This window comes from Zosterops lateralis (genome assembly GCF_965231275.1).
Source record: "Zosterops lateralis genome assembly, chromosome: 4".
NCBI classification, from domain to species: domain Eukaryota; kingdom Metazoa; phylum Chordata; class Aves; order Passeriformes; family Zosteropidae; genus Zosterops; species Zosterops lateralis.
Window position 1 is genome coordinate 19,613,606 of NC_139765.1, and position 18,867 is coordinate 19,632,472.

An 18,867-nucleotide genomic window follows, 5' to 3' on the forward strand; every position below is an offset into this window, starting at 1 on the left:
GAAAACACTTGAGACTTAAGTCTTAAGCTTTTGAGTCATCTGGGAGTAAAAGGAAGTGAAGTTTTCTTGTAATTTAACTTCCTCTTTTTTCTCCCAATCAGGAGAGATTGGACTGAAAAAATCCTGCCGTTTTAGTTAAAATAAATATATGATTGAAAGATTGGAAGATTTAGTTAGTTACATTTGTTAGCCTAATAACTGTACAAGAATAATTTATATACTGTAAACAAGTTATGCTACATTGTATATAATATTTTTAAAATAATGTAATCCAACCAGACATGGATAGTCAATTTTTCATTTTCTAAGCTAATAGTTGCCTTCTCTAATTCTTCCAAAATGTGATTACATCTTTTAATGATGTGGAGTTGAGAATTACATGCTAGTCTGTGAACACCACAGCATTAGTAAGCAAAATTTGTTTGATTCTTCCCTCATGAGAGTTGTGTAAAAACATGTCAGGATCAGACAAAACAAAAACAAAAACAAAACAAAACAAAAACCCAAAACAAAACAAAAAACCCCACAAACAAACAAACAAACAAAAAAACCCCCACAAAAAACCAAAAAACCAAACAAACCCAAACAAACAAACAAAAAAAAAACCCAAAAAAAACCCCCAAAAAACCAAAGCCAACTAACCATGTAACAAAATCCCAAACAAACCAACATCCAACCAAAACAAAGAGAGAATTGACACAGCTCATGGAATGTAGTTTTGATTTCAGATTATCCATAAAGGTACATTCCATTCTGGCACTTTTATTTGCTAATCATATCAACTCATTGTCTTTGTGTCACTGAAACAAAAACCAAAGAAAAGTACAATTCAGATGGTTGCAAATTAGCTTCTTCACCATGCTGGGTTCTGAATACAAGTACAATTCTGAATAAGCAGAACTTCTTTCTTTGGTAAGCCTCGAAAATCCTTATGCACCTCGACAATGGAAAAACGGAGAGCAAAGCCTCCTCCAGCCTTTTGAAAGTGTTTTCCATAGTCCAGGTGGAAGAGAAATAGGCTCTACAGGTACACTGCCACATACAAGCTTGTCAAAAAGGGCAGAAAGCCAGGGATAAACAATCTTGGCTCCATGTCTTGAGTGTCCCAGCCAGAACAGTGAAGCAGGTGACAGACATTTGCGATTGAATATTGGCTCAGCAGCTATTTGCTATAAGATATAGATCTAGTTCAGAATGATTACCTCTAGGGTGTGCATTCAAATAAGATATCCAGATTAATTTTGTTTTTCCAATATCTTAATATACATCTCTGTATGTTTGGAAATTACTTTGAATGTTGCTTTTTTAAAGTAGTGACAAATTGATGAGGTTTGACCAGTTCTGGGACTGGTGTTTGTTAAAGCATAGTTCTTGTACTGGATTTAGTGGAACAAAGGCAATATATGCAAGTCATTCTCATATATATATATAACTTTCTCATGAAAAGGCAAATTTGTTATGTACACCTGTAATTTTAACATTTGGATTTAGGTTACACTTACCCAAAGGATCAGCTTGTCCATTCTTGTCAGGCACAGTGAATACGCCCACAACTTTATGTCCCTCTTTTCTCAGCTTGTTATAAACTTCTTGTCCAAAAATACTTTGACCTATAAGGGCTAGCTTTAGCTTATGTTGATATGCCTGGTCAAAACAATTAAAACAAAACATGTTCTAGGATGCAAAGAAAATATGCTGTTGCTTACATTTCTGTTTTGCTCTTTCTTTGTCAATTTTCAGTTTGACTTAAAATGGAATAGTCTTTTCTGACCTAATCACCTTTGAAGGAATAATAACCAATTCTATGAGATTAATGACAAGCAACATATAATTCAGAGATAGTATATTTCACATGAGAGTATTATTTGGTATTGTCACTGGTGTTTATAAGGCTTTTTTAGAATTTTCATTAGACAGACCCACTGCTTCTTACGAGAGGTTCCATGATCTTATACATAGTCAGAAACAAAAATACATTTTTTGAAACATACATAAGACACTTTTTCTAGGCATAATTTATGTACCTGGAACATGCCCTCTAAATCCTCGTAATTAAACAGTGGTATATTATTTGTGCTTAACATGTATAGGCTAGAGAAGACAAACTTACATTGCTTCTGCCAAGTTAAAAGTGATGATCATCCATTTGATCCTCCTATAAGCAAAGAAAGGTTCTAAAAGGTGAGGTTCCCTTGCTGGACTTCCACTGCCTGCTGCATTTGGATCCCAGTACACTAGACATGATTTAAGCTTCTTCAGGCTGAGCAGGTGCAAGTAACCCCCTCCACATTTTTTTAAATTTATGATAGTTAGAATCACAACACTATGATGATATCAGAATATCAGATATTGCTACGTTTTCCAAGCTATTTTTTCCTGAGAAAACTACTTTTTCCTTTGGAGTCCTTTAAGATTCATGTGACAGTTTTGCTCCTCTCCCACCCTACCTCCAGTCCCTCACCTCTAACATCTCCTTTATCCCAGAACTGGTATTCCTGTAGCTGCAAGAACTGCATTAAGGTACTGAAGTAAGCAGGCACCAACATGAAAAAACATGGTTTATTCTTAACTGTATCTATTCACTGGGCTAATTTATTGCACTGCCATGAGTCCTAACATAGGGTCAGTGGGGGAGTAGGAATGAGCATGGAAACAGAGCAGAAGGGTGGAACTCTCTATATGCACTGTCTTCACATTTTTAGTAAGCTTTTGAAAAATGAAAACTGGAAACCTTTGAAAAACAAATGGACTATCTGACCTGGTTAAAAAAGAAAAGTCCGCACAGAATAAACAGAAAACGTATGTTCCTCAAAGCTCAATCTGGCACAAACTATTCCTAGACTCACACCATAAAGATCCCTTCTTTTAACAGGCCTGAATGAAAGGTAAGGAAAAACCCCACACGCTTCCCACCCTTGTTCTTAACTTCACTTTTCACAACTCGACTTTGACTTCCATTTTTTCCTTATGACCATTAGACAAATCAAAGCACTGTACGAGTGTCTTAAACACTGACATTTCTTTTGCTTGCAAGTTGACACTTATCTGTTTATCTCCTCCCTCCTCTTCCCTTTCTTAGGGTGCTGGGACATGAGGATACTTTGACTGAGTGGGTTATTGGTTGGATAACAAATGGTCTGCCCTGCCCATCAGATCATATGACAAAGAGAAATGTCCTGAAAAACAGGTTACTTAAAGCCACAGTCCACTGCAATTCACTTCACAGCTGACATATTATGGATGTATTTTATTGGTTTCAGGTTACATTTTTGTTGTGCAGCTGGTTTTAGAAAAGGGAGTTATTAATTGGTAGGTTCCTTTACAGGAATATTGAAGTGTGCTTTTTTTTTTTTTTTATGTAAAACAATAGGAAATAATTATTTGTAAAGGAGACAATATTTTCCCTCAGAATGAAACTGCTGTATTGCAGCATTACTCAGCACTAGTGCCACTGCAGTAGAAACAAGCAGGAAGATGCAAAGGTGGACATAACTCAGGCCCTTGCAAAATCAGATTGTTATAACTGGCTGGTAAAAAATGTCTGTGAGACTGGTGATGATAATGTTATTAACCAACACTGCGCTGCTGGCAGCTATAACTCAAATAGTCCACTATTTTGTTCTTAACAAAGACAAGACCTTGTTCTGAATTACAGCTTATCCTTGCAATCCTTATCCAGCAAGACCAAACAGATGCAGGTAGAGCTCATTATTGATGCTTTATGACAGATGTGTTTACCATCATAGAAGAAAGGTTGCTGCACAACAAAAACCAATTATTAGACTTTCCCAAGTACTTTAACTATAGCAGGCAAATTGGAGAAAGATTAACCAGCTGGATCACTGAACATGTTTAGCATGGTGAGGCCAGGGATACCGATAATAAGAGAGGGTTAGACTGAGACAGATGTAGATACAACCAGTATGGTTAATTCTACGAAGTCCCTCTATTTCATCTAAAATGGCAGGTTATATACTTTCCCAGATAGTTAACAAATGCAGACACATTTCCATTGGCACACAGCAGAGGAAAAAATGTAAACACACATTGTTTGGTTTACTCTTAAGATGGCTAACACCTGCATACTAACAATTCTATTCAATGACCTTCAACACCCTATTATCTTTTCCAAACACCTTGATATCTAATTCTAACTGCGCCACAGCTCACTGAGAATTTTCTTCTGCATCACAGGCCTTGGGCCTCAAGTTAGGCCTCAGTCAAGGTAGTTCAATATTTATATACATAAATCATGTTTTCTTTCCCTAAGACATTCAGCAACAGCATCGTATGAAATCCTCTGATTGCTGTACTGTGCTAACTAGTGCCCACCTAACATGTGAATAATAGTTAAAAATATTCCAGATGAGAATTACTTATTCTACTTTTGTCCTTTCATTAACATCTCTCAGTAAGAACACAAGACTGGAAGGGATCTTCTTAGCCAATAAATCTCCTCTGCCATCACAAACAAACATCTCATATGATTGCTTTTATAAACCTGCCCGACCTCTCTTTCAAAACACTTTTAAAGTATTCACTACTGTAGTCTGCTGCTTTTCTGATACTTCGACAATCTTCTTGTAATTTTAAGTCCAAATTTATCACCAGTTAAAGAGTTACTTTTTCACAGTTTGTTCACAAAGTGTTAATAACATATGCACCCTCTATTCCTAAACTTTCTGTTCATGTTTCCCTGTGAATAATCTGATTCTCATATTACATGGAATGGCATGGCAGTTCCATTTCCAAATCATGAGTTGCTATAAATCAACATACTTTCAGTAAAGCTACACATTTAATTTGTGCTAGCTGTGGAACTGAATCAACATTTCTTCTCAATGGTGAGAAGCAAACAGAGATCACAGTCCCCAAATGAATTACAAGTAAAAACACCTCACGAAATCCAAACTGAAACTGGCAAGACTGAGAAGACTGCAGAGTGGGAAAGTCTGTAGTGCACAAACACATTAATCTGGCAGTAAATCAACTTTGCTGTCTCACACTTACAGAAAGTAATTCAAATGGGGACTGGTTTCAATTGCAAGATGGGTGTGGTAACTGACCAGTGATTCTTGAGTTCTCTCTCCACTGAATGGTACAAAAGTATTGCATGACATCTGATTGGACTGGTCGTGCATTAACATTCACTGCCATCAGTAGAAAGCAGGAGACAAAACCACAAGTCAGGATTTCTACTGCGCAAAAAAAAAAAAAAAGTAAAGAAATCTGTGTTGGAGGGACTTGCATGCTCAGACCACAAGTTCAGTCCTTCATTTTTTATTTTATTTGAAAAATTAAAGTGGAACAACTGCATGAGATGTTACAGCCATTCATATCTTCTTTTGGAAACTCTCTGTAAGCATTTTTACCTAAAATGAGTCAGATCTGGGAAAGTGGGAAATTTCTGTAGAAGAATATAATGTAGACACAACACCCAATTAAAATGGAAAGTTCTATAAGATGACACAGAGAAGAAAAACAGTTCGGTGTTTTCTGTCTTACAGAAATGGCACATTTTGGCCAGTGCGCCATCACTAGCATTCACCACGAAACTTCAGGAAGGAATTCTGTTAAATAATCCCAAAATAATCTTGGTTTTGAATAATGTGCTAGATGGATACTCCATCATTATCACTAACATACATAGAGAATAAACTTTTTATTGTTTTTGACAATGATGTTAAGAGATTATATTAGACTTCCTTTGCAGTTGCACAGCTGACCATGAACATGTAGCATCCATGAACAATGCACATGAAGGTTAATGGTCATGTAGCATCAGAGTGGATCTTTTGCTACACTTTTGTAAGATTAATCAATTCCCAGTTATAGTAAACAATGCAGTCCAGGTGGCTTAGGGAGATCTGGCCTTTCTTTTATGAATAATCATAAAATAATATAGTTATTATGACAGTGTTGCCAACATACAAGATTTTAGAAAATTAGTTTTCGCTCTACTGTAATTCTGTTGTTTTCACTGTCTGAACTTTTAATTGCTTCTTTAACTGTCTATTTTGTTTATAACATAACACAGGTTAACAGTAATTATGTTTCCTTGACTCAAGTATTCATGATTTGAATTAAGAAAATAAGATAAAGGTAGAAGCATAAAATCTGTGAAGTGTTTGTACAAGCAGTCTTATCTTGAATGCTCAACGTATCTGAAAGATCACGTGTTTCACCACCTCAGTACAAAGCTGCAGATTTAAGTTTAACTTCTGTATTTAAAAATTCTATCCATATGATCTCTTGATGCCATATTGGAATTTATTTTAAACTAGCTCATTGAAGGTTATAGAGTATTTTAATGTTTGATTCCATTCTAGTTCTCTTTTTCCTCCAAAACACTTCAACATAAATAAAACTAACAAATAGAATTAAGTACTGTGTAGATGGCAGCCTGACAAATGCTGGTAACTACCTGTTAAGTTCTAGTTCCTAGAAATGGGAGATAAATTCACCATCTTTCTTCTCTAAGAAGAGTTTCAAATTACAAAATCTCTCCACAGGGGATTTTTTTTTTTAATAAAAATAATTTTTTGTTACTGCCTCTTTTGTATGTGCATCTAAAGTTCAAGATCTAGTAACTGCTACTCTGGGTAGAAACTTTATTATGAAAAAGATTACAATATTTTACTTAGTTTGCATAGGAATTTATTTAAAGCTAAAATCTTTAAATGTTATATGTTTTTTAAATTGTCATAGAAAAATGCCTCTTTTGAAAAGCAGTACTGCAACTTTATTTCTATTGAGATCCCCCTACATGTGCTAAATTGCAGTGTCTGCAAATAGAAACCTATAGTAGAGCCTCGCCCCCATCTACATACCAATGTGTTCCCACCGTTCCTCCATTCTCTCTCTCTCTCTTTTTTTTTTTTTTTTTTTTTTTTTTTTTTTTTTTTTGGCACTGCTGGTTGCATTTCCAAAAAGTTTGTGTTAAATCTCCTTATTTTAACACCTTCCTTGCAGATACCTTTGGAGGATTGCTATCCTCACAGGAAACTGAGCAGCCAAACACGAAACAATGAACAGTCTCTAGGAAAGAGAAAAGATCCCCCAAGCCTCATTCAACTTGCCAGACCTACACAGCTGGACAATTTGGACTGGACAAGGCTTTCGGGGAGCAGTTACTTACAGGAGTTTTGCAGTCTATCCATGTATGTAACAAGACATAAAGAAAATGTCTTGAAACAAATGCTCAGAGCTGCAAAAGACTAAAATACGGGATGTAGAGAAATTTAGAACATCAACTTAAACCCTGAGCAGCCCACCATCCCAGAGCTATGAACCGGCGATGAGAAGGTCACAAACGAAACAGGCCAAAGCGGGGGGCTTTTCCCTGGCACTGGGAACGAGCATGGCCCCTTCTAACTGAGAAGACAGCCTTCAGTATCTCGCAGGGCAAATCCAGCATACGGGAGGCAGAGAACGGCTGCATCACATTGTTCTTGACACACGATCACGGGGCACTATCATAGCACCGATGGTGCCTGTTCCCCGCAGCTCTCAGGCACATCTCTGCAAGATGCAGCGCCCAGATGATGGCTGCGATCCCGGTCACCGAACAGCCGGGCAAGACGCAGCCTCTGAACCCACATCGAGCCCTTTCCCGACCCTGCCGTGCCTGTACGCGCCTTGCTAAATCCTCGGCAGAGACAATACGCATCATATCCTGGAAAATACCCTCTCTCGCCATTCCCCTCCTTACTCGGCCCCCAGTTACCCCCAGAGCGGTTCGCTCTCGGGCAAGGCACGGCACAGCACGGGATACCCGGGTCCGCGGCCGCCCGACCCGCGCTACTCACTGCAGCCGAGGTGCAGATGGTCCGCAGCAGCGGAGGGGCTGTCCGCAGCATCTTGCGGCCGCCCGGCCAACACCGAGACGACTCCGCGGCCGCGCCAGAACGCCTCGTCTGATGCAACCCGCGCCGAAGCCGCTGGCGTCGGGCCAGCGCCTGCATCCGCGGCGGCGCAACACCGCCCGGGCCCGCGGCCACCGGAGGAGCGGGGCCGCACCGCACCGCACCTGCTGCGCCCGCCGCCCCCACGGCGCCGGAGAACGGCGGGGTCTCGGGGCCGTGCGGCCTCGGCGGGGAGGGGAGGGGCGGGCAGCCAGGCGAGCGCCTCTGTCCCCGATCCCGGCGTGGCGCCTGAGCCCTCCCGCTTGCTGTCGCGGGGCCCCAGGGAGCAGCGGGGGGACGTGGGGGGCTCCTTGCCCGCCAGCACGGGAGTCACAGAATCGCAGAATCGTTGGGTTTGGAAGGGTACTCTGGAGGTCATCCAGTCCAGCCCCCCTGTCAAGGCAGGGTCACCTAGAGCGGGTCACACAGAAACCTGTCCAGGTGAGTTTTGAATGTCTCCATGGAGAGGCAGCCTGTTCGTGTGCTCTGCCATCCACAGTGTACGGAAATTCTTCCTCATATTGAGGTGAAACTTTTTGTGGTTTAATTTATGGCCATTGCTCCTCGTTGCTGATTACCACTGGAAAGTCCGTCAACACACGTCTGTGAGGTATTTGTAGGCGTTAGTAAGATCGCCTCTCAGCCTTCTCTAGATTGAAACAGACCCAGCTCCCACAGCTCTTCTAAGAGAAATGCTCCAGACCCCTCATCATCTTTGTGGCTCTCCATGCACCCTCTCCAGTAACTCCTGGTCTTTCAGGTAGTCATGGCCACCCAGGCCGCTCAGGTGGCTTTTTGCGGTCTGATATGTGTGCAGTGTCCCCAGTAGTGCTCCGGCCATTTACAGCCTGGGGGGACAGAACAGCCTGGGGAGACAGAACAGCTTGGGGGAACAGAACCCTTCTGTTGCCTTCTCTACTGGGGCTGTTGGCCAGACATTCTCTTGACTCTACTATGGCAGTCAAAGATAATGTAGATTATCAGCATTAATTTTTAGTTTATTTCATGCCAGTAATGGGGTTAAAAAACATTAATGACTTACTGGAAATTTGTATCACCACCTTTGCAAGCATCAAAGCAGCCCATTCTACTTAAGCATTTCTTAAATAGTTAAGTAGAATCTCTCATCTATCTCTTGAGTTTTATTAAAGAAGAGTTTCAATTTCAATATCATTTGGAAGCTACAACAAAATCTTCTTGTCAGAGGTGTGTCAGAGGAGAAGATCTTGAAAATAAAAATTCAAAGTGCTAAAAAGATCAGAAAGCAAGTGAAAATTATCTGAAAAAGGACAGGAACAGCAAAAGCAAGATTAGACAGCATGGCAGTAATATAAACATCATTGCAAATTAGGTCAGGTTTAAACCCCAGCAACACAAAGAACATAGGTGTATAACAAACTGAAATACATTACTTTCCTGTCAGGAAAACAAGGAAGACAAAAATGGAACGAGTTGTCTTATAGCCAAGTTGTGAACTATGTGTCAGAGGCAATGATTAAGCCAAAGTTATGACCTTGCTACAGTTGAAAATAGAGTAGGTATGCAAACATCCATATCTCAATGAGACTTTTTTATGCTTTCCTGTGGAAGAACTGCAACAGTAATCACCAGAGTTTAACTCCCAGGCCCCCAAACTCTTCCTCGGGGTATTTCAGATGTTGAGAAGTACCTTAAAGACAAGGACTGCTGCAGTACTGTTGTTCCATCCCTTTTCAGGGGGCACAGGAAGGAGAGATGCCACAAGAGGTAAATTGTGGCAGTCCCCAACGAAGTCAGGTTGGCACAACACAATCCTCCCACAGAGTAAAGTTACACAAGGGCTTGCATCATGACTCTCGTACTATTATTCCTTCCCTGGTTTAGCCCTGTGTAGCAAAATTACATCCTGTCCTTTATTCAAGGCTCTTGGTGGTCCCAGAAGTAGACGGCACTGAGTGGAATTAACAGAATTTTTTTAAAAAATCCAAAACTTTTAAATTATGCATTTCTGTTTTGCTTAGAAAGTTCCACAAAGAAAACCCACTAGTCAGTTCTTAGAATTTCTTTTCTATGGGGTGAAAAAGCTACAGGAGTACTTGTCCGATTCAGTGCCAATTATTCTCATGATGGTGTCATGTGGAGTTTGTGGTGATGTCTCGGTTTGAAAGGCAGGTGTCTGCTAGGGAAGGCAGGAGCCTCCCTAGAATGGAGAATGTAAACCTTGTCCTCCGAATTATAATTTTGAAATTAAGGGGAGTCTCATGCAAAGATATGAGGATAGGAATAACAGGTTTTTTACTAATAGGTATAACAAGAAAAACAAACAACAATAACTATCGGCATTAACAACGAAACAGAACCAGGAATTCCTTGACAGCCTTCTTGGCCGAGATGGGAAGGGATGGAGGAGAGACTTTGCTTCACAAAACCCTGGGGCAGTCTGATCCCGGTGCCTCTGCAGGACTCTGAGGAGCACCAAGCTGGAATGGCAGGAATGAGCAGAAATCCCGGTCTGGTGGATGAGATGTATCAGAAGCTCCCTGATGGTAGCTGGAACTGCGGGACGCCCCGGCAGAGCAGGGTGTGCGGCGCTACAGTGTAGCGACAGACACTCAGGGCATGGCCGAAGAAGCGACGGGGACGGGACAGCGGCGGCCCCGCTCCAGCAAGGCAGGGAGAGGCGAGCTCAGGATCGCGGGAACACGAGCAGATGGTGATAAGTCCCTCTTTTAGTGAGGTAGGTGATAATAAGGTCCCGGCTCAGTGGCGGCTCCCACGAGCAGGGGCTCACCCCACAGAAGAAGAAGCGCCGGGCTGGGGTATGGCAGTGACAGCGAATTCTTTTCCCCAAGCAGCAGCAGCTCTGACCCTCGGAGACAAACTCCCCAGAATGAGAGAGATGCAACCAAATGCCCTCCTTCTCCCTGAGCTTGGTCAGTTCTTTGTTGGGCACTAAGTACCCGTACGTGCCCAGTAGTCAGCGTTTCTTAGCAACTTATGGGAAATGTTCTATAGGTAAGAAGGAACAAAAGAAAAGAAACCTGCAACAGGTGATTTATTAGATTATGGAATAACCAACCAAGGGAGTTAATGACTTTCTTTGCTCTGAAGTATTAAAAAATTAAACAAGTAAAATTAATCAAAAAGTTCTAGTAACAAGGTCGGACAATATATAAATAGTTCCTTCTCTAGTATCTGTTGTACTGTGGGCTTAAAAAGAATGGTGTACAGTAATTCCAGATTTCATTAAGAATGTTAAAGATTTTGCTTTGTGGCTTGTTCTTAAAATATTGTTACTGGCTGCTTCCATGGGTAGGCAGCCTCAGATCTTCCAATTATCTCAGAGAAAATCTACAAAATTTCATTGCTAAATTTCTTTAAAATATTCTCTCTTTGAATTGTACAATACAACAATTAAAACTCATAAAATGCATCATTTATGGGCATGAGGTGTTTTCTGAAATGCCTGTGGTTAACATCTTGTTTTCCTTTTTGAATTGGCAGTTTCTTTCAGAAAGATTAACTGCCCAGTTTGATAGGTCATGTTGTAGCAATACAAGGATTATACAGGTTCATGAGCAGCTCGATTTGCAGCTGAGCAAAACCCATGATCTGCTCAAACAAGAAGTATTGATAATCCTCACTAAAGGAATGATAACACTACTCTGAGGTAGTGATAACACTATGTCTGAGTAGGAGAAATGAATGTGCATAGTATTCCCATGACTCAATGGAAGCTGCACAAATTTCATGCAATTGGGTGCAATCAACTTCTACTATAACAGCTGGCATCAAAATGGTCCTATAATGCAAGGTTTGGAACTGGATTAAAGCATTGCTGAGGTTCATGGAACTTCAAATCTTGGTTCATGATCCAAAATTCTCTCCAGCTGGAACACTACACTTGGCACTTAACCACAAATGCACAAGCTAATGGCAAAATGCCTGATTTTCCTGTGTAAGCAATTTGTAATAACCTGTGGCTCTATTCCCTGTACACACACAACATACACAGGACAATAATGCAAGTGTAAATCACCACGGTTTACTTAGTTGGCACACTTCCAAACACATCTCCAAACACAATTCCTAACCTAGTGAGACAATAACAGATCTCCATTGACTTCACAGACTGCTAAAATGTTAGAAAAATCTCAAGAGGAGGTGTCTGTTGTCAGCATACAAGAAGAGCTATGTAAAAAAGAGCTGGGAAGGAAGACATGGGATTTATTTTAGATTTCATAGCAATAAGAGGAGCAGGGACATGAATGGCCATGAAGGTATGCTAAAATACAGACAAGGATGGAATCTTCATACCATCAGTTTCACACTTATCAGAGTGGTGAATCATACAAATGGGTTTTAACAACCACTTAATAAATTGCCTATGTAGAATTCCATGTGCAAATAATTACAATCAAGATTTTTGGTATCCAGATAATTATTAGGCTGACCTCTTTGAGATAGGTCATGTATGACCTAGTAAACTCCAACATCAGTGTTAAATATCATAACAGTTACAGTGCATTCCTCTGGGCTTTATGTTGTTGGAAAAAGTGACAAAAAGTATTACCCAAGTGACAAAAAGTATTTTTGTACCACAGTCAGAGTACCTTGCAAATTCTTAATTTCTTATTCATTTCGGGAAAAAATCCTAGCACCAGTGCTTACTTTGGAGCACATTTTATACATTAAGCTTCATTTTTTGATTTTTTTTTTCCTTCCAGTCCTGATTCCTTTTTCATAAAGCCAAAGTTTAGCTCTGGGGAAAAAAACCCTGCAGTTACCCATAGTAAGCTTTTCAGCATGGGCATTCAGCCTTTGTTACCAAATTTTCAAGAGATGTATGTCAGAAACTCATAGGAAGATATGTTTACAAAAGCTATTCAGGAGATAAATGTGCTTGTACAATAGCAAAAATGTGCAAAATGTGTTTGCATGTACAGAACAAATATAAGACCCAATGAAGCTGAATATTTTAAATCCTTGTTGATTTCTGTGAAGGAGAAGCTACTCAGTGTCTCTGAAGACATCATCAAGACTTGGCAAGATCATTAGGAAAGACTATTCTGCACAGTGTGCACACACTGAAATACTTGAGAAACTGCTTGGAATCTTCCAGGATTTGCTTTCTTTTGAAGATCATGCCCTGGGACTCAGTAATCAACTAAATTAGCTCTGCATAGGCTTTTTATTGTTGGAAATCAGCCTTGATGGGGCTTTTCATGATGATTAAAGGTTTGGTCGTAGTTCAGACTCAAATTCCTCAGGAGTGCTTTAGAGTTCATCCAGTTTTAAAGACGGAGTAATTAAAAAAAAAAAAAAGTAAGACTTTGTATGGTTGTTCATTAAGTATGTTAATTGCATGACAAGTTTCAACTAAAATTTTATATGATAAAAACATTTTATGTTTTTCCACTTGCTGAAGTAAGATTTTATTGGAAAGTTACTTTGTCTTTATCTCTGTAACATTTATATTTAAAACCTGCATTATTTTTTTTTTTTCCGAGAGGATCTTAACTAGACATTAACCATTTAAAACCTTACACTTAGTCATTTTTCCAGACTAACCCAAAAGAGGCATATATTTGATGAGGAAAGGAGATTATTTCACCAATTTAAGAAGTGGCAAGAACTCTTATGTACAGATGCCTTACTCATATGGATAAATGGAAGTCTCTCAGATTCCATACGATAGAGTAGAAACTACATCTGCAAAAATTGTTGCTATCTTAGTGGAGTGGAGCTGCAAAGAGCAGATCTCAGATGGTAAATCCTTTCTGGGAATTCTGCTGCAAAAATTTTGAGCAAGATCTTCATTTTATTTAAAATGTTCAGAGCTAAGCATCAAACATTCCACAGACAAGGAACATACAGAATAGTTGGGTTTCTGCAGATACAGAAAGTCAAATTCTTTCTCCTGTAAGTAATTACAATTCTAGTAATTACTAACTGTCAGTCTTGGTGGAGCTTTGCCTGTATACATGAGAACCAGTATCTACTCTGGGTGCTCTTCTATCCTTTTTTTTTTTTTTTTTTTTTTGAAAAAAATGGCTTCTGTTTGAATGGTTAAAATATCAGATGGATGGTTTAAAATATCAGAAAAATACTATGTTAAATACCAGGCAACTGTATTGTCCATTGTTGTATGATATTTCCAATTGAGATTATTTCAAAGGAAAAAGGATTTTTAATACCTCATGGAATTAGGCTCCTGTTGATGCATGAATCCATAAATATCTAACCACTTCATAAATAAAACGGTCATAGTACCATATTAATTCTGCTGTATTTTGGACTTTATTCTCTCATCTACCCTTTCTAGTACTCAAATGTAACAAGTAATTTCAGCTGGAACATATTTGTGTTCACATTTTACTCAGTTCCTGTGAAAGTCCATTGCAAAATTTCATTTCATGATCATTTTGGCCTGACCAAAAGAAATTATTGTTTTATCAATTATCTCTGTGTTCAGTGATGGTCAGCTTAAAATTGCTGTCTATTAAACAAAGTCTAAAGACTTTTCTTACTACTCTTTTTCCTGAAGATTCTAACAGATATTTGAGCAATCTTAGCAACTCCTGAGTTTGTACTACATAAAAGCTTCCTGGTACAAATGGAAATTGTGTCACCCAGCTTTCAGAAATTATGTTTATAAAATGTCAGTAATTTCACTTGAGCGAACAGCATAAAGCCATTCACTAATAAGCCAGCCCAGCAAACTTATCAATCAAATCCAAGCCAGTCTCGCTGCCAGTGAGCTTTGAGATAAAGTCTAAATCAGATTTTCAGAGAAAACAGGAATTGTAGGAGAATCTACAAGTTACCTAAATAATTTCAGTGTGAGCAACAAAACATTGCCACCTAGGGAGCCAAAGGAAAAGCCAATTATCAGTCATTTGAATAAATGGACCATGAATGGCAGCATAAATTTAAGTGGTGTAATTAATTGAGTATATTCGTGAAATATTTTTTTTTCAATTATGGACCCTCTGCTCCATTTAAAAAAAATTGTTGTATTTCAATGTATTTCTTTTGAAATAATTTTCTTTTTCCATATTTAAAATAAGGGCTAATCACTTATGCTGTGGGGATCACAGTGCGCCCTTTGGTGTGGCCACTGCACAGACCACCCTGTTGGATTTCCTTGCATGCAGTTTTAATCTCACAACCTTGCAATAAGCAACCCTGCAGTCTTTACTTTACAAATTCAGTTTACATGGGGGATGTGAGGGCCCTACCAAGTACCGGTTCTGCAGGTTTCTCCCTTGTATCATCCTGCAGAATTGAAGGATACCATTTTCGGAGACAGAGAGCAAAAGGCCTGATAACTACTTTTTAAGCAGTCTGAAAGCCTCTGTTCATGCGCAGTCTTTCACAGCTGAAAGAAACAGTGCCTTTTTCAAAGAAAGTTTGTAAAGAAAATTCCTCTTTTTTTCTGTTTCCTTTTTCAAAATTGGAAGACATACATCGGCTTTGAATAAATGTATAGCAGCTATACTGAGTTCAATTAAAGCTGCACAGACAGAATGAAATCATTAAAATGTACCATAAGTTGTGTTTTTATTTTGTGGGATATTCATCATCTCCTTAGAGACACTTGTGTTCGCTGTGAAGCATTGATTTAGAAGAATTAAAGACTTTAGTCAAAATAGATAGTGCTGAGGTAAGGTAGCTAGACTTCCCTTTTGTTAACAGAAGCCAGACTGAAGGAACTGATAAATCATGAAAGGAGCTGACAAATCATGGAAGCTGTCAAACTAGGCTTTTGCATCCTGAATAATCAATAGACCCCATGAATACAATACAATCATAAGTCAAACAGTCCTGGAAAAAACAGGATTTAGTTGTCACGTAACATTAAAGGTTAAAAAGTCAAAGAGAGGAAGACCCATCTTACTTCATCATTTTGGGACCCCACCCTATAAAAAAGACCACCGACCCATTTCAAAGAACAAACTACGCATGCTTAATGGCTTTTTGGGCTAATTACCATACGAAGCGGGGAATGGGAGGTACCAGAGTTATGAATATGCATTTGTGTTTCGGGTATTCAATAGTCCTGTACATAAAAGACCCTGTGATCATCTGTAAATTGCGCATGTGTATTTGGGAGCGATCCCGCACGCTGCCCGGCGTCGTAATAAGCATACACTTTCTAACTTTAAACTGTTAGAGAGTCTTTGTCCGTCTTAGTTGGATATTGGTATTAGATCAATATCCATAGTTTTTTAATAATTCAGCTGCTAGCTGTCAATGTCCTGCACAATTAAACATCTAGTTCCATTAAAACCCAATGTGAACATCTTCAGTTTGCCTAAGAGCCAATGAGTGGAGGAGACATATTGACATGTTGACATGTTTATGTCACGGTATTTGATGCTGTTATAAATGCAACGGCAAAAATCAGATTAACAAAGAAACAATTTATTAAAAAACAATCCCAATCACCGATAAGGAGAGAAAACCACAAATAGGATTTGCAGCTCAGCGCTGGGTGGATGAGGGGACCGCACTCTAAGGCACGGTTTTCCCAAATCCACATGGAGCAGATCACAGCTCGGGGTTTTATAGGGGTTTTCGTGTCCTGAGGCGAAACAGGTGCCCGGGATAGTCCAGCAAATAGTCCAAATAATTTTCAGATGGGCTTCCCAGATTTGTTGAACTTTGCAGATAGTATTCCGGGAAGGTTCTTTTCACACGCGGATGGAGCCCGTCAGCCCATGGTTATTTCAATGTGTATTCCTCGGGGCGGAGAATTCTCTTTTCGTTTGGGGAGGAATTTCTCTGTCTGGGTATGATGCCGATTCTTATCTGGGTTGGCTAGTGTCTTTGTTCCTCCTGATGGCTCCTGTCCTGTTCTTTTGTCCCAGGACTGGGGGATGGTGGAAACCTGGCTGAGGAAAAGTTTCTATGGACTATACCTTTTCACATTTTATATTAACACCAATCTAACATATATTGCTATATTCTTTATCACGAATTTTTACCCAATGCCACATTTATCACAATGTTATAAATGAGACAGCCAGATTTGAAAACTAAAATAAAAAAACCCCTAGAATTTAGTTTTTGCGTAACAGCAAACACAGAAAGCCACGATAAAAAGACAGCCCCAACCCCAGGATCGGCACTGGGTGAATGTATGGACAAGCCTCTATCAAACTGCTCCTCCCCGTTCACGAATCCCACCACCAAGAGTCCAGTTTTTATACTCTTTATTTCCCCCAAGGCTATATTCTTTGTCCACTTTTGCTTGGATGATGTATTCTTGAGTTTTCTTTTGAGGCAGCTTTTCTTTGAATAGTTCTCTGGGCAGAGCCTGATGAATTGATTTATTTTCCGGGAAGGTTGCATTGGGGTGTGCCCAGTCGTTGAGTCTTATCTGATTCTTGGTATCCTTGATTAATCACCATCAATGGCCCATCTCAAGGGCCAACGCCTTCTTTTCAAGTGTTGATTCCTATTATCCTTCTGCCGGAGCCACCCATCCTGGAATGCAAACCTAGTTTTCCTGGAATCGGTGTTCATTCATTACTTTTGTTATAAATAAAATGGGCGGAGTTAATAATAATCTCCTTAAAATGCCTTTATTAATCAGCTCTTACAATGGTTGCTCGAGGGGTTTTTGGCTGCCCGCTGCGCCGTGGAGGAGGAGGGTGCTGGTCAGCTCTGCTGCAGGGAGTTGAGCAGGGCTGGAGAACCCTTCCCTCGCTGGGAGTGTTCTCAGAGTTCTGAATTGCCTTTGTTTTCCTCGGGGGTCTCACTTTTGGCTTGGCACTCTTAAGTTACAGCAAGTCACAGAAACTGGAAAAATCAGTTCCCCCGATACTCCAGGGTCTACACGGCCCAGCATTGGTCTTTGTGTGTTTTAATTTTACTTAGTTTCATTTTTATAAGGGGTTTCTGGTGTTAAAAGAGTTCCGACATGCACCTGGGGTTTCTGATTTGCATGTGGGATCGGCCGGGGCGGGCGGCTGGAGACTCTTGCAACCGCATGGCAGTTTTACAACAGTCATGGCGTCTCGGGGGTCTCACGCTGCCTCACAGCGGCCGATCCCACATGCAAATCAGAAACCCCAGGTGCATGTCGGAACTCTTTTAACACCAGAAACCCCTTATAAAAATGAAACTAAGTAAAATTAAAACACACAAAGACCAATGCTGGGCCGTGTAGACCCTGGAGTATCGGGGGAACTGATTTTTCCAGTTTCTGTGACTTGCTGTAACTTAAGAGTGCCAAGCCAAAAGTGAGACCCCCGAGGAAAACAAAGGCAATTCAGAACTCTGAGAACACTCCCAGCGAGGGAAGGGTTCTCCAGCCCTGCTCAACTCCCTGCAGCAGAGCTGACCAGCACCCTCCTCCTCCACGGCGCAGCGGGCAGCCAAAAACCCCTCGAGCAACCATTGTAAGAGCTGATTAATAAAGGCATTTTAAGGAGATTATTATTAACTCCGCCCATTTTATTTATAACAAGTTTTATTTATATTTTATTTTAGCACAAATTATTAAATGCAGTATGTTCCTCATAACATTTGACATTTTCCAAATCAGAGTTCTCTCCAGCAAAAAAGCCCCAACAAAACAAACAACTTATTTCAAACATTGTTTATTTCATTTCACACAAAGCTAAATTTGATCTCTTCTTTCACAGGGTGGCCTCTTAGAATGCACTTTAAATAAAAAAAAAAAAACTTATCAATAAACGTGATCTTTCAACCAACCACATCTTTCATCCCTAGAAACTTTAAAATCAATATATTCCAAAGGATGGCTTCCTTTTAATCAGAATCCAACCAGAAAGTAGGTGTTATATTCAGAATTTCTGCATTATCAAGTTAGCTTTTATGGATGGTCCTGCCCTTTCTGATAGATAGGTCTCTCATCCGTGTTGCTATTTTTGTCTCTCTTTTCTCAGTGACATTGCTGATGCCCGTGGTGATACTGCTTTTGAAAGCCATTTCCTTTTCTGCTGATGCTACA

At 39.9% G+C, this 18,867-nt stretch overlaps 1 protein-coding gene across 2 annotated transcripts in view; it reads right to left on the reverse strand.

Moving 5' to 3' along the window:
* The window catches only part of ALDH1L2 (aldehyde dehydrogenase 1 family member L2), a 34,137-nt gene extending 26,172 nt beyond the window's left edge, over positions 1-7,965 (reverse strand). Inside the window, exons 1-2 of one of the 2 annotated variants that reach the window (XM_083859771.1) lie at positions 7,809-7,965; positions 1,503-1,644 (exon numbers count right to left, since the gene is read on the reverse strand). In XM_083859771.1, the coding sequence (XP_083715897.1) occupies positions 1,503-1,644; positions 7,809-7,964 (298 nt within the window). In that variant the 5' untranslated portion in view covers position 7,965. Of the gene's footprint in view, positions 1-1,502; positions 1,645-7,808 lie in introns of those variants that run through there. The other variant, XM_083859772.1, reaches the window with a different exon arrangement.
* Positions 7,966-18,867: the final 10,902 nt, after the last annotated feature.